Source organism: Psammomys obesus, unplaced genomic scaffold, assembly GCF_907164565.1.
Source record: "Psammomys obesus unplaced genomic scaffold, mPsaObe1.curated_primary_1811, whole genome shotgun sequence".
Taxonomy (NCBI): domain Eukaryota; kingdom Metazoa; phylum Chordata; class Mammalia; order Rodentia; family Muridae; genus Psammomys; species Psammomys obesus.
In genome coordinates, this window is record NW_026593286.1 from 11,255,705 (window position 1) to 11,275,601 (window position 19,897).

The 19,897-nt window shown below is 37.9% G+C and overlaps 1 protein-coding gene across 2 annotated transcripts in view; it reads right to left on the bottom strand.

Moving 5' to 3' along the window:
• Nyap2 (neuronal tyrosine-phosphorylated phosphoinositide-3-kinase adaptor 2) overlaps nucleotides 1-18,840 on the bottom strand; it is a 237,756-nt gene extending 218,916 nt beyond the window's left edge. For both annotated transcript variants that reach the window (XM_055616833.1, XM_055616834.1), the window contains exons 1-2: nucleotides 18,683-18,840; nucleotides 7,707-7,942 (exon numbers count right to left, since the gene is read on the bottom strand). In XM_055616833.1, the coding sequence (XP_055472808.1) occupies nucleotides 7,707-7,927 (221 nt within the window). In that variant the 5' untranslated portion in view covers nucleotides 7,928-7,942; nucleotides 18,683-18,840. The remainder of the gene's footprint in view (nucleotides 1-7,706; nucleotides 7,943-18,682) is intronic.
• Nucleotides 18,841-19,897: the final 1,057 nt, after the last annotated feature.

A 19,897-nucleotide genomic window follows, 5' to 3' on the forward strand; every position in this document is an offset into this window, starting at 1 on the left:
TATTTATTTATTTATTTATTTATTTATTTATTTATTTATTTATTTATTTATTTTGCTCCACAGAGCAGCTAGAAGGCCAACTTGCCAACTCTTGAGTCAGATTCCTCATTCTTCAACTGAAATGACCCTAGAAGCTTCTCATTCCATGCCAGGTTTTCTGAAGTAAAGTCCTGTCGGTTACCCCAAGGTCACTGCAAGGCCATCTGCCGCCCATCCTGACCTGATTGTCTAGCCTTCTCCACAGATGATGGGCCGTGTTCTAGTCAAACCTTTGACTTTCCTCTCTTTCCTGACTTTCCTCAGAGGTAGTGCCCTCTGCTCCTAGTGTTCCTTTCTCTTGTAACCCTGTGTCCCTGCTGTTCCTAACAGTATGGCTTCCTCCCTCCCTTTAAGTTCTTTGTTCATATGTGACAGGCCACGTGAGATGGCCTGAGAAACCTGGTTTAAACTGTACTCTCAATGCCTCAAAGGCAATTCCCTCTGTTTTTTTTTTTTTTTCTTTTGACAACTTTGTCACCGCCTTCACCTAGGTATGGAGAGTAATGGTTGACATAAAAGATACCCAATAATGGAGAAATGAAAAAAGTAATATAGACACCAAATAGCTGTGTGATACAAATACATACTAATTAGCCTGATAGAGAATCACCTCTCCTTGGTGATTTTAATTTTCATTTCATTGAGCCGCTTCATTTCTTATTCTAACACCAAAATATTCTAAGTGCTTTGCTTAACCCCAAACCAAAGGCTAAAATGCAATTTACTAATTAAAATAATGGATTTTAAATATTGGCTTGTTTTTGTGTCTTTGAAATACCTTGCTGGTACATCTTGTTGAAAGTGCATGTTTTTGAAGACCAAGTGAGGGTGACTAGCCCCCTCCACCTCTGCATCTTGGCAGGCTGGCTACGAGCATCATTGAGAATAACTTTTAACTAAAAGCATATATCCCCAGCAGAAATTCAAGGGGAAAAGGTTTTATCTGCCTTCTACCAACTTACGATTATAATTAATGTTAAGGTAACCCACACATTTGTAATGCAGACATTTTATTCAGGCAACCTCAAAGTTGGAACAAAGCCTCAGAGGCAAATTTATTAGCATGTTTAGGCTCTACTCTGGCAATTTCATTACATTAGGCATGTTCTCCAGGAGCTATTTCACATTTAGTTGAAAAATATATATAATTCCCTGATGAATATTCTATTTCTACAACAATTCTTTTTCGATATTTGTTATTTTTAAACATTTATAAGAGCCATCTTTACATAAAAGGTTGAGAATATCTACCACAGCTTTCACCTGAAACAAAACAATTTTAGATAAGAAGTGGTAAGCCCCATAAGAATCTATAAATAATTTAGCTCTACCCCTTAAGAAAAGGGTACCTTCACCTTTGCAGTGGTGGTGCTTGAAGTCTCTTGGAATTGGGGGTCCAAAAGTCCGTTCCACACAGCACTTTTCCTCTGCATCAGAAGAATTCATCCTGGGAACTGCCCATCTGGATGTGGCTGTGTTCTAAAAAGCCCCTCCTCTTGTTAGCATCTGTCTATTTATTTCAGATACAGACAGATACTGATCGTCTTAAAGCATAAAGCCAGTGCTAGGTCCAGGATATAACTGAAGTAGAAACAACAGAAAACCTAGTTGTTCCCAAATCAGTCTGTGAGAACCTAATATAGGCAAAATCTAAACAACGGGTCTGAAAGGCCCCATTCTTGTGGGCTCTAATCTGTGCTGACAGGTGACTAAGTAGGGCCGTTGGCCATCATCATTACAAATATTAGCATCATGTAAATCACAAGTCAATGGTTTATGACGTATGTATTAATCATCTTAGGACAGGGGGTGACCCTTGCTGAAAAAAGTGGGAGAGCAGAACGAATATCATTTGCATTATTACAACAGTGTTCTCAGATACTGGACAATATTAACTTCCACCACCATCACTGAAAAACCTTTAATAAATTGATATGTAGGTATAGCCATCATTGTAGAAGTGTTTCCGGCTTAGTAAAGAATAGTCACCTAGGGATGAGCAAGAGTGATTTTTTTTTTCTTCTAGTTTTGCGTTTCTGTGAATTAAAAAAATAAAAACCAGCCCTACATTTTTGGGAAAGTAACTACGCTTGTACACTGTTTGTCTATCTCATTCAACTCGGAAAAAGACAATCTAGATACAGTTTTAAACACCAAAAAAACAGGCGAAACAGCTTGTGGTACTCTGAAATGATTAATAGAAAAGTGGTTTGGATTAATCACACTCACAAGAGGAAGCCAAAATTACAGAGGGTTATTATGAGAGTGTCTGCTGTTTAATCTCACTCTGTATCAACACATTAACCTTGTTTTCTCGGCCTGAACACTAAGACCTACAGTAAAAATTAGGTCAGAAACTCACATCAGATCAGATCAACAGATTCATGGCAGCCTGGGCCCTGACAAGCTGCATAAGGCCAAGGGCTTATCGCCAATGCTCTTCGAAGCCTAGAAGCAATGGCTAGCCGGAGGCTATCCCCAAACTACCTGTAGATAATTTCTTTATACTGTAGGGCTAGCTGTAGAGCCTTGTGATTCTGGACTTTTGTTCATTTATCTGTCTCCACTTTGCTTATGAAATTATGGTTTTAATCTTCTTTCTGCTACAAATATAGAGAACTTTGCATCACTGCATGCCTGTGTTAGAACAAATTCATTGAGAAGAGCTATATGAGACCAGAGTGAGGGGCTGCTCACGCTACACTGAGCAGGTATAGTATTCACAAAATGCAGGTCAATGCATTTTCTCTGCAACCACAGAGTCTTTAATCATGTTGTGAGTATAATTCCAAAAGCCAAAACTAACTCCAAACTATTTGTATAACTGACCATAGTGCTCTGAGAAGCATTCTCTGTGTAACTGTGGGTCCATGGAAATAAAATGGACAAATTTATAAATTCAGTATCACAACTATTTTCTTTTAAGGTAGTAGCAAACCAGCAAATTAAAAAGTCCATTTAAAGTGTTTATTTTTATTGTCATTTTCTCCCTCAAAGCACAAGAGAAGCTGTAGTGGTCTTTTGATTCCCAAGTCCACACAGTGGTCAAGCGCACACCAATATACAGCTGCCATTTTAAAGGGAGCCACATGGAATCTAATTCCATTTCTGACTGTCACTTTTAAAGAGGAAATATAACCTCATAAAGATCCCCTTAGGGCATCCGCAGGGGACAGAGGTACTGGTAATCAGCCTAAGTAGTCCTTTGTGTCAGAACCGGTTTGCAGAAGTCAAGAGCTGTCTTCCAGACTCACAATGTTTACAGAAATTTTGCTAATGCAGCGTTTCTTTCATTAAGAGAAAACAAATAAAAACGTTCATACAGTAAAAATCATAGTTGAAGAGATGTGAGAATTTTCTTCTCGCCTTTTATTTAGAGTGTACTTCTCACATTGTTTTGAAAACAACCAAATGGGGTGGTGTGAGGACCAATACCGGAATTCATAAAGAACTTTGCTTAAAAGGATTCCCAGAACCCCGTTGTACCTGTGGCGTCTAAAATGGTTTTTTGATTGTTCGTGCTCTTCAGTGAATGTCCTTATTTGATGACCTAACAAGGGATTACTTATAAACAGAGAGCCTCTAAAGAAAGCCTCTTTTCAAAGGTGTGTTCAGCTACTACCCTCCAGGTCGTCTGTCATTCATCATTTCCTTTCTTCTTATTGGTTATAATTGTATACACTGAACACCAAAATAGGTTCCTCACCTTTCTCCTTAATAACAGCCATGTAGGACATTCTAACCCATCTTGAATGAACTATCTTGTTGAAAGGTAGTTTCACACGCTTATTTTACTTATGGGCTACTTAATAAAAATAAATCTTATTTACCAGTGCCTGTACAAAGTAGCATAGACAATGAGCCACTGAAATAATTGTTTTTATTCTCCATCAATTCTTTAAGTATTTCTCTCTTTCTTACTAAATATCAATGAAAACTGTTAAGAGAAGCACCAAGAACATCATTTTTCCTTTATTTGGTATTTCTTTTTCACCAGCAAGCCTTTTCAGTAAATCCCATATGACAGATAGAGGAGAAGATACAAGGAAGTTAAGAGTGACAAGGGCTCAAGTTAGTTTAAAAAATAAGGAACTGGGCTCAAAAAACCTAAGCAACTTAGATCACAGAGGAAGCCAGGAGAATATTGTTTGTCTAAGGGCTCCGTGGTTAAACTCCCCAGCTTGAGCACAAAAGGCATTTCAGCAGTATGTGGTCCAGAAAGTCAATCGCATGAAATCCTATTTCCATGTTTTAAGCATGCTTTGGCAGTCTGCACATTTTTGAAATTGCAACTGGCGCATTTCACAGAGAATTATCATCAATGCCTTTTCAAGGTCAAATGTGCCGCTTTTTAGAATTTCTGGCATTTATATCCCATATATTAAATAACTGAATATATTTTGAAGGCATTTAGCAGAAAGATGAAGTAATTTTAATTAAGTAGATGGTGATCTTTTGTTGAGCTTTTTCTACTTGATATTAATTGCAAGGTAATGTGTGTGTGTGTATGTCTGTGTGTGTGTGTGTGTGTGTCTGTGTGTGTGTGTGTGTGTGTGTGTGTATTAGTTTTAAAATATGAGCATTCCGTTTCTGCTGGTATCCTAAAAACCCTCAAATGCCTGTTTGAATAAAACATAGTTGATAGACTTTCTAAATAATGGTAATTTCTCATTAAGAATGTTGAAGTGGGTTGAAAGAGCACACACTGGAGTAAGATTATGCTCATTTGAAAATGGTCATACACCCATGACACTGGTCCTTATATGCACAAAACAAAACCAACTTTGGAAATTGCTATGGTACCTATAAAAGATTGTTTGATTGCCATCCCCTCACAATGCAGTGAGGGAAGCTTATAGACACCTCCTCCAATAGAACCATTGCTGGGCTGGCTTAGTTCACTTTTTTTTCCTCTCCAAGCTCCTCCCCAATCACATCCTAAGACATTTTTGCCATTTTGCTTCACATGGGCTTTGCTTTTGGAAAAGAAAAGTGATTTGGAGAAATTTCAACAAAATTTAGGCTCTCATGGGCTTCTTACACTTCCAAGATATTTACACATTAAACTAGAATTCCAGAAAAAGATTTTGGGCAGGGTTGAATAAGGAAGAACTGAATTATAAATAGCAAGACACATTTTATATCTTTTAATTCCTAAAACATGCAGCCATTATGGGGCAAGAATTAATGCTGTGGTTCCAACATTGCTCAGTCCTCCTTTGAGGTTCCCTGACTAAGCCTGTTGGCTTCTTCCTTACACTGTCCTCAGCCTGTGAGCTTTTTGATGCTTTGGGGCATATTCCTGGATTTTTGACCATTTTAAGATTTAAGTCCTAGCCGTCTTTGTTGTCTTGTATGCTCATGATTTAAAAACCAGTGGGAAGGTTAAGGTGATTCTCATTCTCACAGTATAGAACTCTTATTCTGTCTCTACCCAAAATCCTGGGTCTTTTATCTAAGCCTCTACCCAGAATCTCGGACCTGTGCAGGTAAAAGGCTTTTCAACATTTGCACATCAAAATCAGCTCCCATTCCCTTCTATTTGCTGTAACCTTGCTTCACTTTCAGTCTTTGCCATTTCATTAAGGCAAAATGTCATCCTGCTAGTTCAAGCAATAACAATACGCAACAGGGCGACCAACAGCAGACCAACCAGAAGCTCCTTGTCATTCATTTTCTGTACTCAATGCCCAAGTCTGCTCATATGGTGCCCAGGACTTAGCTATTTTACCCAATTTTACCACACCAACCACCATTAGTTCTGGTGAATTAGAACCAAACAGGAGAGTTGATTTATATGTGCTTTTAAGTTCTATTATCAAGATATGATAGACTTAAGTCTAATGTGTAAGATGGAGGTCATGCAAACCATTTTCACCTTTTTTCAGCTTAGTAAGTGCTCTGAGCTATCTTTTGTGCTTTGTAATGTAGTGTTAGAAAGTAGTCTGCTTAGTCCAGCAAAATGAGCTCAAGTTCACATAACCACATCTTTGACACATCACTCATCATGTAGTGACAGGATTTTAATGTATCTCCACCTTTTTAGACACTTGCTTCTTGAGTGCCTTAGATTTTAGATTGCCACCCCATTTTTTTTTCATGCCTCTCTAAACACATGTCAGTAAAAGCATTTAAAATTTAGCCACCTCAGTTGTCACTGTGTTTGGATATTTGTGCAGAAACCTATTGAAGGTTGTTAATGAAACACAGAAGCTAGTGGGGCAAATGTGTACCTGTTGGTGGTCTGAGAGACCAACATGATGTTGCCATAAATAATTCTATATGTTCACAAAATATTTAATTGTTGATCTACAACTGCAAGATTACAAAACTTTGAACTATTCTACTATAACTCTCTAGAAGTCATGTAATCCATCTTCTTTGCTTTGAATTTTTAAATCTTCAACATTCAAAATTAAAGTAAAACATTCATATACATGCAAAAGTCCGTTGGAGACAATACACAGTCAAAGTAGTGTAAAAAGGCTACTTAGAATACCCTAGCAAAAAAAAAATCAATTTTAAATTAAGCTAAATAAAATTTTAATAATCCAAAGGATTATTAACAGTATATTCTTTCAAAACAGTCTTCTAAAACATCTCTTTCTCTCTCTCCCTCCCTGCTCCTTAACTCCATCCCTCTTCTCTCCTCCCTCCATCTTTCTCTAACACATAAAACATTTTCTTTAAATTACTAGTTTCATGCCACATCGCCTTGCCTCTTTACAACCTAAATAATTTCACTCGAGAAAATATTTTTATTTTCCTTAATATTATAATCTTTGGGGATAGTATGTGAATAACGTATTAGATGGAAAATCTTTTATGAACTATGTTAAGATCCCATCACTATCCAGTCATGCAGATAACTGAAAGAAGTAATCTTCTACATTTTGAATTTTTGAACGTGGCAAATCAATTCGAGGGTAAAAACAGGATTCCATAAAGCACTGTGTGTAACCACACAGAAACACACACAGCCGGGAAACAACCAACAAAGCAACACAAACAAAGCAAGAGTTGTATGTCCTTTTGTGTACACTCACTAGGAGCCGAACCTCTATTTGGAAGATTCCAATCTGGAGCTCTTAGTTTGTTACTAGTAGGTGTTACATCATGAAAGCAATTCCGTTTAAACAAACTCAGGACCCTAGGTACCAAACTAGGAGTTGTAATCACCATAAAATTGCTTAGGACCATACACCAAGGATTCCAACTGCCTTCAGAGGCTCATGCACATCTAATTATTTGCTGGTCTTACCCATATTGTAGGAAGCAGATGAACTCTATTTTAAGGTAAGAACCATAAACGTAGGCCATTAAAGGTGGACATTCTCATAAAACGCTGGCTGTTTAAAAAAAAAAATGTGTCTATGTTCCCTGGTGCTTTTACCAAGTGGCTGTTCAACACAAGCCTTGGTGAGGAGAAAATTGGATTCTCTCCTCATCCTATCTGTACCTCTGTATGCACAAAGCACAGGTAAGTAACTGTTGTTAACGAAGGCCAGGATCTGTCACCAGGACGGCTGAGCTTTTGGTAGAGCCCAGGTGTCCCTTTCACTATGTATTCCACCAAGACTCTGACCAGCCCCTTCTTGGCCAGGTGTCAGCAACACAGTCTTGGGAGGGTCTGTAGATCCCTCATAGAACGCGGTGCTTGTACTTACCGTTTGATTGTTTCTTCCTGTCTCCGCCGTTTCTCATTCTTCTCCTTCAGGTAAGCCATATTTGTTTCATTTCTCAAGCGATCATTCTCGCGAGCAATGTCAGATGCATTTTGAATAACCAGGCCATCATATGCCTTCATCCCCATATCCTCAATATACTGCAGAAAAGTGTCCAAAGGGTCTTCTTCAGGATTAGTACTCATCATCTTGGAAGGTATCATTGACACGAATGTTCTCTGTAGATTGACAACAACATATCATACCCTTAGTCAGGTTGTTAAATTTTGTCGCTAAGGTTTTTGTCATACTTTCTATTCCTCCCTTCTTCCATTAGACTCCCTGCACTTTCCCCAAAGTTTGGCTGTGAGCCTCAGCATATGATTCTATCCCCTGAAGGGTGGGGCCATTCAGAAGACCTCTATGATAGGCTCCTGAAGGACCCATAGGGTACAGGAACTCCACAAGGAGACCAACAAAGCTAAAATATTTGAGCCCAAGGGTCCCTGAAGTGACTGATGCACCAACTGATGACCATGCATAAAGAGGACCTAGACCTCCTGCTCAGGTATAGCCCATAGGCAGCTCAGTCTCCATGTGGCTTCCTGAGTAAGGGGAACAGGGGCTGCATCTGCCATGAACTCTGTTGCCTGCTCTTTGATCACTTCCCCTGGGCTATGTAGCCTTGCCAGGTCACAGAGGACAAAGATACAGGTAGTCCCGATGAGACTTGATAGGCTAATGTCAGAAGGCAGTAGAGGAGAACTCCCCTTTTTAGTGGACTAGGGGAAGGGGATTATAGAGAAAAGGTAAGGAGGGTGGGACTGGGAGGAGATGAGGTAGGGGCCTATAGTTGGGTTATAAATTGAATAAATTATAAAAAAATAAAAATAAAACAAAATAAAAAGATTTTGTCAGACCAAACTTCCAGTTAGTTACCAGACTCCTTAGGATATATGTAGCTCTGGAGAGTTATAGTGTTTAAGGTAAGGGTCATAGGTATGGCTCAGTGGGTAAAGGAGGAGTAAAGGAGCTTTGGGAAGACCAGTGACCTAGATTCAAGTCCCAGAATCTATATGGTGGAAGAACATGGCTGGCTTTCCAAGTGGTCTTCTGATCTCCACTCATGCACCATGGCACACAGGTGCTCATCTTCATATTCTCCTACACTCTAAATATGTTAATATATTAAAAGTGTATTTACGTGATGGTGAGTTTGGGCATAAAGTTGTTACAGAACACCATTAATGAATATAATAGAATTTTTAAAAGATTATGTCCTGTTCATATTATTTTAGACCTCTATGTTCCCTTGAATGAAGCTGAATTTTATGGAAATAATTAAGATTTACACATTTTAATTTAAGTTTCCCATTGAGAAAAATGTCTCATTAGAAATTACATGAAATGAGTGGTGTTTGAGTACCAAATGTTTCATCTAAGCAACAACGTCAGCAGAACAAAGAGCCACAGTTGTCCCCTGCCACCTGTGAAGATGCAAATATTGTATCTGAAGATAAATATTTGTTATACATAATTACACTCATGATTTTTATTTCTCAAAATATGTTGTTGCACTATCATAGATCCAAATTTCATATTTTCATTATCATAATGACATTTCCATGTATTTTAAAATTAAAATTGTTATGCTGGAGAAAAACTGACTTCCATTTTTCTTTAAATACATAAATGGGAAATGTATAAATCTAAAATGTCCATACAAAATACAACAGCAATAAAGGAAAGACACATTTATTAATTTGTGGTCTCTTGTGACCCTGAATTACTTTCAAAATGGACCTCTATAACTGTTGTATATCATAATTTACTATGAGACATATTGTGCATTATCAAGACCATATACGTCCTCAGCCATCTAGTAGCACTAGCTTTGATATCAATGTAGAACTGTCAATTAAAAGTCTAAGAACTTCAAAAGCTGAAGCAACGATGGACAAATCAAAGCCAAATCAAGCCACATTTTAAAACATGAAACTTTTACCTAGGTCTCAGCTGTAAAGTGAGAACAACAAAGCTCCCATCACTTGGGATTACCAGAAGGGAGGCTTATGAAGAACTCAGCGTGGAACTAAACAGTAGCATGAACATTAAAGTGCGATAATAGTGTGAGGATGTTAGGGAAGAAGTTTGGCAACAGTCTCATTGTGAAGTGGCTGTGTGGTTTGATGGGTGGATGAATGTGTACATGGATGAATGGATGGGTAGACAGGAAAGTCTTAAAAATCACCATGTCGTAAAGAACTTTTCAGGTATGCAAGACGAGGTTGAAAAACTGCCTTAGCAACGATACAGAGCAAAACTGCCTAAAAATAAAACAATAATCTTCTACGTTAATAAGGCTTTCTTAACTTTCCGTTCACTGTGATGTAGAAAATTGACACAGTGCACGGGGCATATGTCTGTCATGTTTAGAGACTCTGGCTGTAAATAAACAAAAACTTCCATCCTTTAACTATCATAGAAATGTTGGACAGTCCATCCATTTACTGCAAAAGTCAAGAAGTTTTCTTTTTAAGTACATATCATAGTCATTCTGAAATGAAAATCATATTTTATAACCTGGGTTGTAGTTATGGAAATCTCACTCATATAATAATTTATTAACCTTTAAGCTACTGGTTAACCCAAATTTGAATCACATGCTGAACTTAAATTATTTCCCTGTATTTGACATTTTAAAAACTAAAAAGTTGCAGGCTCTTTGACCTCCCCACCCCCCCAAGGGAGGAGCAGTCCTGCTAGGCCACAGAGAAGGACTTTGTAGCCAGTTCTGAAGATACCTGATAAAACAGGATCAGATGAAAGGGGATGAGGTCCTCCCCAATCAGTGGACTTGGAAAGGGGCAGGGAGGAGATGAGGGATATAGGGAGGGTTTGGGAGGGAATGAGGGAGCAGATAAAGCTGGGATACAGAGTTAATAAAATGTAACTAATAAAAAAAAATAAAATAAATAACCCCCCTCCAAAAAAAAAAAAAACCTAAAAGTTGTTTGTTGGCTTTGGAATTTTATGTTAAATTTTTAATTGTGTTTTGTTTGATTTCCAAGCTTCAGTGGGTTAAAGCTGCCTGGTCTTTTAATTCCAACTCTATAATGTAATTGAATTGTATTTTTCCATCAGTCCATCAGCCTACATGCTTAAGTGGTGGACACTTAGAAGAGAAGAAAATCACCAGTATGAATGAACTCCATTTTGGTAAGAGAAAGGTGAGAAAGTCTCCTTTGGCTACCTAAAGCATCGCCGTTTTCAGGGATTCACTTGCATCAAGAGCAGCCACAGCAGGTACTCCCAGCTAAAAGAGGACCAGCCTAGATTCATGACAATTCATCTTGCCTAAGTCAAGCAAGCCAACTCAGAGTTATAAGCATGCTGGAGGTAACACCTCGGGCTAGAATGATTCCTCCTACTTTGCCCTCCAGCAAAACTGTAGTTTTCCCAGGTGCAGGAAGCATGATTATCCAACAGGCTCTATTGATTTAGTTATTTATTTTTAATTTTTAAAGTTAATTTAATTTTATTAATTACACTTTATTCACTTTGTATCCTTCCTCCCTCCTCCCTCCTCCTCTCCTGGTCCCACCCCCCCTCCCCCTTCTTCACGAATGCCCCTCCCTGATTTAGTTATTTATTTTGCTGAAGTTTTCCACCAACCCTAGTGATTCTTACACAGTTTACATTTAGTAATTATTAACAAGGTTGGCTGAAAAATTTCAGAACATTAATTCTCTTTATCTATGCCCTTTCAAATTATATGGTGCTTAAGTTATTGCTGTTTTGAGATAATGTGAAATAATATTATTGTGAAATATTTATACATGGGATAGGTATTTTTTTAACTCACATGAATTTTTTAGATGAAAATCAACCATATGATCAATTCAAATTTCACACTATAAAAATGGGTTGCAGATTATGTATGTGCCCATACGTGCCTCTAGGAGGTCATATGATCATCTATTTATCTGATATCCTGTTGGTCAGCTGTTACAAACAAGACAGTGATGAATGTCAAATTCTAATCTTCTAGATGTCACATTGTAGTAGAAAACTAGAATGAAAAATTGCCTCTCATCTGATTCTGGTACTGTTTACATCACCAGCTGGCCATGCATTCTTTCTTTCTATTATTTTTGAGGATAAATAGGTATAACTTCTCGACATTTACATGTGGTCCTTTAAATAATAATAGCATCTTGTTATTTATTGAGCTCTCAGTATTTTGTTTGCTGGTCCCCATGGAAATTAGTAAGTGATGTATAAGTCTCTGAAGAAGTCTTGTAGGCACAGGTGAAAGCTTTTTCATGTGCTCTAAAAATCTCAAATAAATCATATCTAGTTCTATAGTTTGGCATTAACTAATACTTTTATGCTTCACTTTACATTTAAAAAATAAAGTTGTACAACCACTTTGGAAATCAATCTGGCACTTTTTCAGACAACTAGGAATAGTACTAACACAAAATCCAGCTATACCACTCCTAGGCATATATCCAAAAGATGCTCAAGTATACAACAAGGACATTGCTCAACCATGTTCATAGCAGCTTTATTTGTAATATCAAGAACCTAGACAAAACCCAGATGTCCCTCAACAGAGGAATGGATACAGATATTGTGGTACATTTACACAATGGAATACTACTCAGCAATTAAAAACCAGAAAATCATGAAATTTGCAGGCTAATGGTGGGAACTAGAAAAGATCATCCAGAGTGAGATATCCCAAAAGCAGAAACACACACACAGAATATACTCACTCATAAGCAGATATTAGACATATAATATAGGATAAATATACTAAAATCTTTACACCTAAAGAAGCTAAGCCAGAAGGAGGACTCTAGGTAAGATGCTCAATCCTCACTCAGAAAGGCAAATGGGATGGACTTAGGAAGAGGGAGAAAACAGGGAACAGGACTGGAGCCTATCACAGAGGGCCTCTGAAAGACTACCCAGCTGGGTATCAAAACATATGCTGAGGCTCATAGTCAAACTATGGGCAGAGTGCAGGAAATCTTATGAAAGAAGGAGGAGATACAAAGACCTGGAGGAAACAAGAGTTCCACAAGGAGAGCAACAGAACCAAAAGTCTGGGGACAGGATTCTTTTCTGAGACTGATACTCCAACCAAGGACCATACATGGAGATAACCTAGAACCCCTGTACAGAGGTAGCCCATGACCGCTCAGTGTTCAAGAGGGTTTCACTAGTAATAGGAACAGGGACAGCTCTGAACTCATGGGCTGCCTCTTTGATCACCTCCACCTGAGGGGGGAACAGCCTTTCTAGTCCACAGAGGAAGACAATGAAGGCAGTCCTGAGGAGACCTGATAAACTAGGGTCAGACAGAAGGGGAGGAGGACCTCCCCAATCATTGGACTGGGGGAGGGTCATAGGAGAAGAAGAAGGAAGGGTGGGGTTGGGAGGGGATGAGGGAGGGAGCTACAGCTGGGATACAAAGTGAATAAATTGTAATTAATAAAAATAAAATTAAAAGAATGAAAGGTTGAAATGGACTATATCATGAGGATTTAGTTTAAAAATGTACATGTTTTCAAGTAGCCTGATGGTCGCTAGCAGAGCCTTTCACCAACTCTTTTAAAATAAAATGTTTTTATTACATTAGTTTGTAGATTTATTTTTAATCGAGGGGTATATGGTGCCACAGCTTCCGTGTGGAGGTCAGAGGACAACTTGAGGAAGTTGGCTACTCTGTTCTATCATGTGGATCCTGCGGATGTAACTGAGATTGTCAGGCTTGGTGGCAATCGCCCTTACAGGTGAGCCATCTGTCACCTACCTTCAGTTAAAGGTTAATTTAAGATTGTTTTAAAAAATAATTATTGGTTGATTTTATTTATGTGTGTATATGTGTGTATGTTTGTTTATGTTTGTGTGTGTGTCCAGGAATGCTTGCAAAAACATGAAATGTAGAAGTTAGGGGTCAATTATCACTAGCCCATTTTTTCCTACCACCTGTAGGATCAGATGATGGAACTCAGGTGCTAAGGCCACACATAAGTGCCCCTACCTCTGAGCCATCATGCATACTCTTCCAATTCTTAACTGCGGAAATTATAATATTAACAGCATGGCTCCTTGACAAATCTGACTTTGAAACAACTAGGCAGAATATTTAAGACAATACCACTTACTTCACCATAGTTGTTCACCTGGGAGTCAAATTGGAAGTTAACAAATTTCTTCACTAACAACAACAAGCAAGAAAAAAAAAATGTAATCAGGACTAAGAGTCCTGATTCCCATTCCCATTCCCATTGTCCAAATCTAAAAACAAAACAAAACAAAGCAAAGACAAACAAACAAAACAAAAACAACAAAAAATCAAGGGCACTATGGTGTATGGACCACCATTTCATCTCTCATTTCATCTCTCACCTTCCAACTTTGCCTTTTCAAGCTGAAGGACATTTTTCAGATGAATAGACCATAGCTCTCGCACAGTGAACAGATTCAACAGAAAACTGAACTCCATGTTGTCTATCTTGATACAACTACTACCATTTGCTGCAATGAGCATGAAAATCCAGTAAGTCATAAATGTGTTTTCAGAATGCATTGTTATGAATCACATAAATGTTGAGTAAGGCACGCTTTGTGTCTAGCCCATCAAAGACATGGTTGTAGTTGTAGTTGACTCTTGAATTGCAAATCTGTTTAAACAGACAGTGAATTACCTAGTTGGTGTTTTAGGATACACTGTTGAAAGGCAACTGGATTTTGTATTATAGGTAACATCTTCAGTGTTTTTTACAAAAAGTAACTACCTCCCTTGTTTGGCTTCAAATTAGATATAGCAACAACAGAATGCATAAGATTGAAAGGGTGCTTCTGCCTTCCTCTGGACAGCAATAATTTTGTGCACCCATTGTTTGTGTAAAACAAATGAGAGTCTTTTGCTGCCTGCCTATATTCTTGGAACACTGTGTCTTCATTCTAAAAGTGTATATGCGCCACTTGGAAGCCACAGCACTGATCCAAGTAGTGCAGTTCTGTGTATGTGTTTATTGTAATTCATGGATAAATTTAAAACTTATTATCAAGGATTCTTCTGATAATGCAGTTAAATAACCAGTTCAGAATCTCATGTAATACGGAGCGAAAATAAGGCCTTTACTGTATGCCCTCCTAGGCTTCTATAAGTGTGTATTTCCAGAGATTCTGTCTGGAAATATTTAGATTGAATATTTAGATTGAATATTTAGATTACTATATCTACAATCATGTCTGATCTTACAGAGCTGCTGATGTTGGCTTAAATAGCGAAGCGGATGGCGATTTTTCAGCTTTCATGTTATGCCATTCTTTCACTCTACTACATATAACCTGTTGACCACACCCTTCTCAAAGGCTAGAGTGTGCAATACTGTGAAATGTTCTAAAACTTGAGACTTGACATACCCAAAATGCAACAATTAAATTCTTACCAACGACAAAAGAAATAAACTTAGCATTTAACTTCGTATTGAGATTTCTACATATATTTTTTTTTTCTAATGCAGCCGTCATTGTTCCTTACCAATGCTGAATCTAGAGCTGATAGTGCTGTTAATGCTTCAGAAATGCTCCTGGATTAAAAAAACTACCATTATCCAAGCCCACACAGCAAAAGTCATGTATGTACAAATGAAATTGATAAAAGCATAAAATTAGAAAAAAATCCCTATTTTCTTTTTCTTCTTTTGTAGCTGATAGTTTCTGCAAAGAAACTCAAAAAAGAAAGAAAGAAAGAAAGAAAGAAAGAAAGAAAGAAAGAAAGAAAGAAAGAAAGAAAGAAACCATTATGTAATACTTAGTATTAAAGATAAATTTAAATGGGGAGTATTTTTGAAAATAAATGCATGGAAGTTCCAGCAAGATCACATGCTTATGTGGCATTTTCCCTCCACCAATGTAGAAATCCACTGTGTATCTTGTCAGTCCACAGAGTCTATTTAATATGGCACCAACTCATGGGGAAACTGAGCTCCTCAAAGACACGCTAGTGAGGGAGACATGTCACGCAAAAAGAGTCAAATGAATATTCAGGCTGTCTGCTTCTTTTTCATCTTGTCTAAGGATCTCCCTCCCCTTTGTTTAAAATTCTGAACCACTTCTTCAGTTAGTATAATCTTCTGCTTGACTATATCCACACTCCAACTTTGTAAAGGAAGGCTTGTTAGAGATTCACTCAGTAAGACTTAGTCCTGTGGTGTACCTGAGAGTTCTACTGACCCAGGGTGGAGTTTCATATTTACCAGCATTCTCTAACTGAACCAATCCACTAGTCTCCTGGTCATTGCTGCTTTTTTTTTCTTCTTAAACTGTTTACCCTAAATTTTTTAAATGAAATTGTTCTCTATATAAGATTTACCTTTTCCAACATACAGAGTGGTGACAACTTCTTTGATCTTAAATTTGCCACCTATATTGAGTGGTTAAGAATGAAAAACAGTCTGATGTGGAGTGAATTGTTTCCCCCATATTTAAAGTCTCATAAGAATTTCTATATTTTAGGCCATGGTGAATCTTGCAAGATAATCTTATGACCAGAATAAAGTAAAGTTCATTTTATGCTATTGTAACGTGATTTGTAATACACCAAAACATCATAATGCGTCGTAGAGAATAGATGCCTTGAGGTGAGATTGGATATTTTACTCTTTCCACTTGTTTATGTTTCAATTTATTTGAGCAAAGTGCAAGATTCTCAGTTTCTATTTTTTAAATATTTTTAATTATTTTTAAAATATTTTTTTAGGTTTTCCAGAGGGCACTTATCTTAATGCTATATGAAATTCTTGGAATTTAAGTTATCAAAACTTGACTTTTTCTTCTCATTTTCACCATTCCATCTTCCCTAAGGTGGGGAATGCTGGGGGCTTGGGTCCAGTGCAAGTTTCCCCAGATGATTTGACTGTTTTATTGTTGTTGTTGCACTGTTCAGCAGTATAAAAACCATTTTATATCATTTGCATGAACCTAAAACCACTCACCACACATTATGTGTGAAAATGGAAGTAGTAATCAGGCTTCACATATATATGTTAACTAGATATGCAAATTCATATCTGAAATTTGCTAACTTTGTAGATTGGGACTTAAAAACTAGATAGCACAGTTAAAATCCATAGCCATGCAAATTATATCAAAACTTGTTTTTGCAATGAAAGTCTTATGAACTATCAAATACTAGTGGCCAGATATTTTGATCTGTGCTAGGAATCCTATCCCCCATTCCGCAAATGGTCATGTTCATATTCTCATTCTCAGTGTTCTCAAAATGCAGCTGGTCTGCACAAAATGGGGAAAGAAGTTACCACCAAGAAAGCCTTCAGGAGTAACCACAAAGGCGTTGATTGCTTCTTTCTCAGAAAGCAGATTTCTTAGCAGTGAATTTTTCTTCTACTATCTCCACCTCCCAAATTTGGAAGTGGGCAGAAATCATACAAATGCACTAGCATACACCAGGCATTTCTCTGACTTCCAGGCTGTCATGGTATCTTTCACCAAAGGTCTTAAAAGATTGCCTCTATCCTCTCTAATATTAGGGACTCCAGCAAAGAGTCAGTGGCTGAGGGACTTTGTGGAGCCTTGGGCCAATTGGTTCCAGACGCTTACAAGGCAGTATTTGCAAAGCAGATACAGTCAATGTAATAAAGTGCTGACTGGAGCTCCAGTGGAAGCCACCAAATTGAGTTGGGAGTCTATGGCTAATTGACTGATTTTAAACAATGGCCACCATCCTTTTCCCTGAGATTTGACACTTCTACACAACTTTGCAAACCATTGAACTTGGCTAACTATGCTTGGTCCTTGCAAAGTTCAGTATTTTTCACAGGTCTGTTTTCAGAATTTCCTAAATATTAAATGCCCTTCACAAAATTTCCTTCTTCTCTGAGTTGGACGAAAGTACATTCTACTTTTCAGAGAAAAACAAAATCACTTGTGCATGTCTTGCTCATGTTTTCTCATCAATTTTTAAGTTGACACTTAACAATACATCAAATAAATTGGATCATATCCAAAATGTGAAAAAAACGGGAGATTAACTTTTGTCCTTACTCTCTATTCATTATTTATACTATCTGATTATAAATTCATGGATACTAAAACTATCAAAATTAACTATCAAAATGTAACCTGTTTTCACCACACTTAAAAAGTGCATATACGCCTTCAGTACAAAAATAACTTTAGTATTTCTCAGTAAAGATGAACATTTTTCAAATGCAAAATTTTCCCAAGTGTGCAAATGCCTACATTGTAAGTAGTGAAAATACTTCTGAGTAGTTTGAGAAATTAGAAAAGAGTTATTTCAATAAATAAGTGCATGTCCAAAGTTAAACAAGTCCATCTAAAGTTCTCCAGCAGTTGTACATTTTGTAAAGACTAATGAAATTCTCCTAATATTGACAGGTATTAAAGCACATTTTCTGGAAAATGGCTATTTGGAATCAGCCAGAAATAAGCAGCTTTACCTTCAAAGTATGTCTAGCATTTTTTTTTTTTGGTACATTGTATATTTTTTTTTCTGAGAATGCAAAACTGGGCTCTCACTGATGACACCAGTGAACTGAGCCTGTTGTAAAATATTTATGGTATGGAATTAAGAGAAATAGCAGCATGCACAACTCGGATACCAATTAATGGCATGGAAATACTCCTGATTCTTTTAATAATTCAACAGGGCTTATTTTACTAATGAAAATCCATTTAACATCTTCATGGTAATCACTAAGTGGGTGAGGGATTAAAAATAGCCAGAGGCTCACTAACACTGTGGATACCCATGCCGTATCTTTATTTCTGCTCCACCTAATATAACATGCGAACTTCAGCATTAAGTAACCCTAACTAAAACCCATCCCATCTCATAAACAATTGCTTCCTCCCTTGAATTCTAGATTCAATTAGCATGCTTATGGAATCTGAAAAAGAAATGAGATACATACCAAAAATTAAGTCCCCAGGGAGAGCTAAGTGGAATAGTCAGGAGGTGACTTGGGTCTGTCAGATCCCTCTCTCAAGGCAGGTCTCGGGGCAGTTCGGCATGAGTAATCCAGCACCATAAGAAATATACTTGTAGGTTCAGTTCAGTTTTTCTTCAGTTAAAGTGCATTATATCTGGATGGGAAAAGTGTCAAATCCAAGATTCTTCATCACTAGAGATCAGAGCATTTTCAATGTTCTTTCTATGAGATATAATGCCCTTTAAAGTTTGCTTGGAAGATGCAGTGGCAGAAGACAGGTGCTTGCTTCCTTAAATCAACATTCGGAGAAAAGAGGGCATAGCTAATGGGTGGGGATGAGAGCACAGCCCCTCTCCATCCAGGTCCAGCAGGGAAGAAACTGAATGATTTTACCCACTTTGCTACACAGATGATCACAAGACCCGAAGCAATCACCAAGCTGGCTAAGGTACCTCATTTGATCATGTTCTGTGAAGACAAAAATACATGGAAACAAAAAATCAGACACATCCTCTCTAAATGTCTCCTTTCAGCCCCAAAGATGCTCTTTCTCGATGCATACATACAGAACGTTTGGAGAAACCTAGCTGGTAGCATCGTCCCTCCCCCATGACAACCAGCTCGCTCTGGCTCTGGCTCTGGTATGCTCGCTCTCTCTCTCTCTCTCTCTCTCTCTCTCTCTCTCTCTCTCTCCCTCCCTCCCTTCCTGCCGACTCCCTCCCTCCCTCCCTCCATCCCTCCCTCTCTCCCAACTCCCTCCCTTCCTGCTTCTCTCTTCTCTCCAGCTGCCTTAGTCTGTTGATGCTGCTGCTGCTGATTAATCAAGGATTCTGAAACAAAGAACGTACCTTCTGAAAATAAGCAGTAATCTCTCTCCTCTGCTTCTGCAATCGGCCTGCATTGAAAAGCAAAGGTGCCATCATCCTAGTACCTTGGATAGTTCCCACACCCTGGGCCCAAGGGAAAGGGAGAAAGAACAACTGAAGAAATGGCAAGAAACCTCAAAAGCAGCACCGCTCCCATCCTCATTAAAGGCTACACATCCAAGCAGCAGAACCTCTCTCTTTTTTCTAACTGATCTAAAGTCTGAAATGTCAATAACAAAATAAAAAGAGGATAAAGAAACCTTTTCATTTATATCCACCATGTAGCACTAAATCAGTCCTTTTGGAGAAGAAAATTTAAATCCATCAGAAT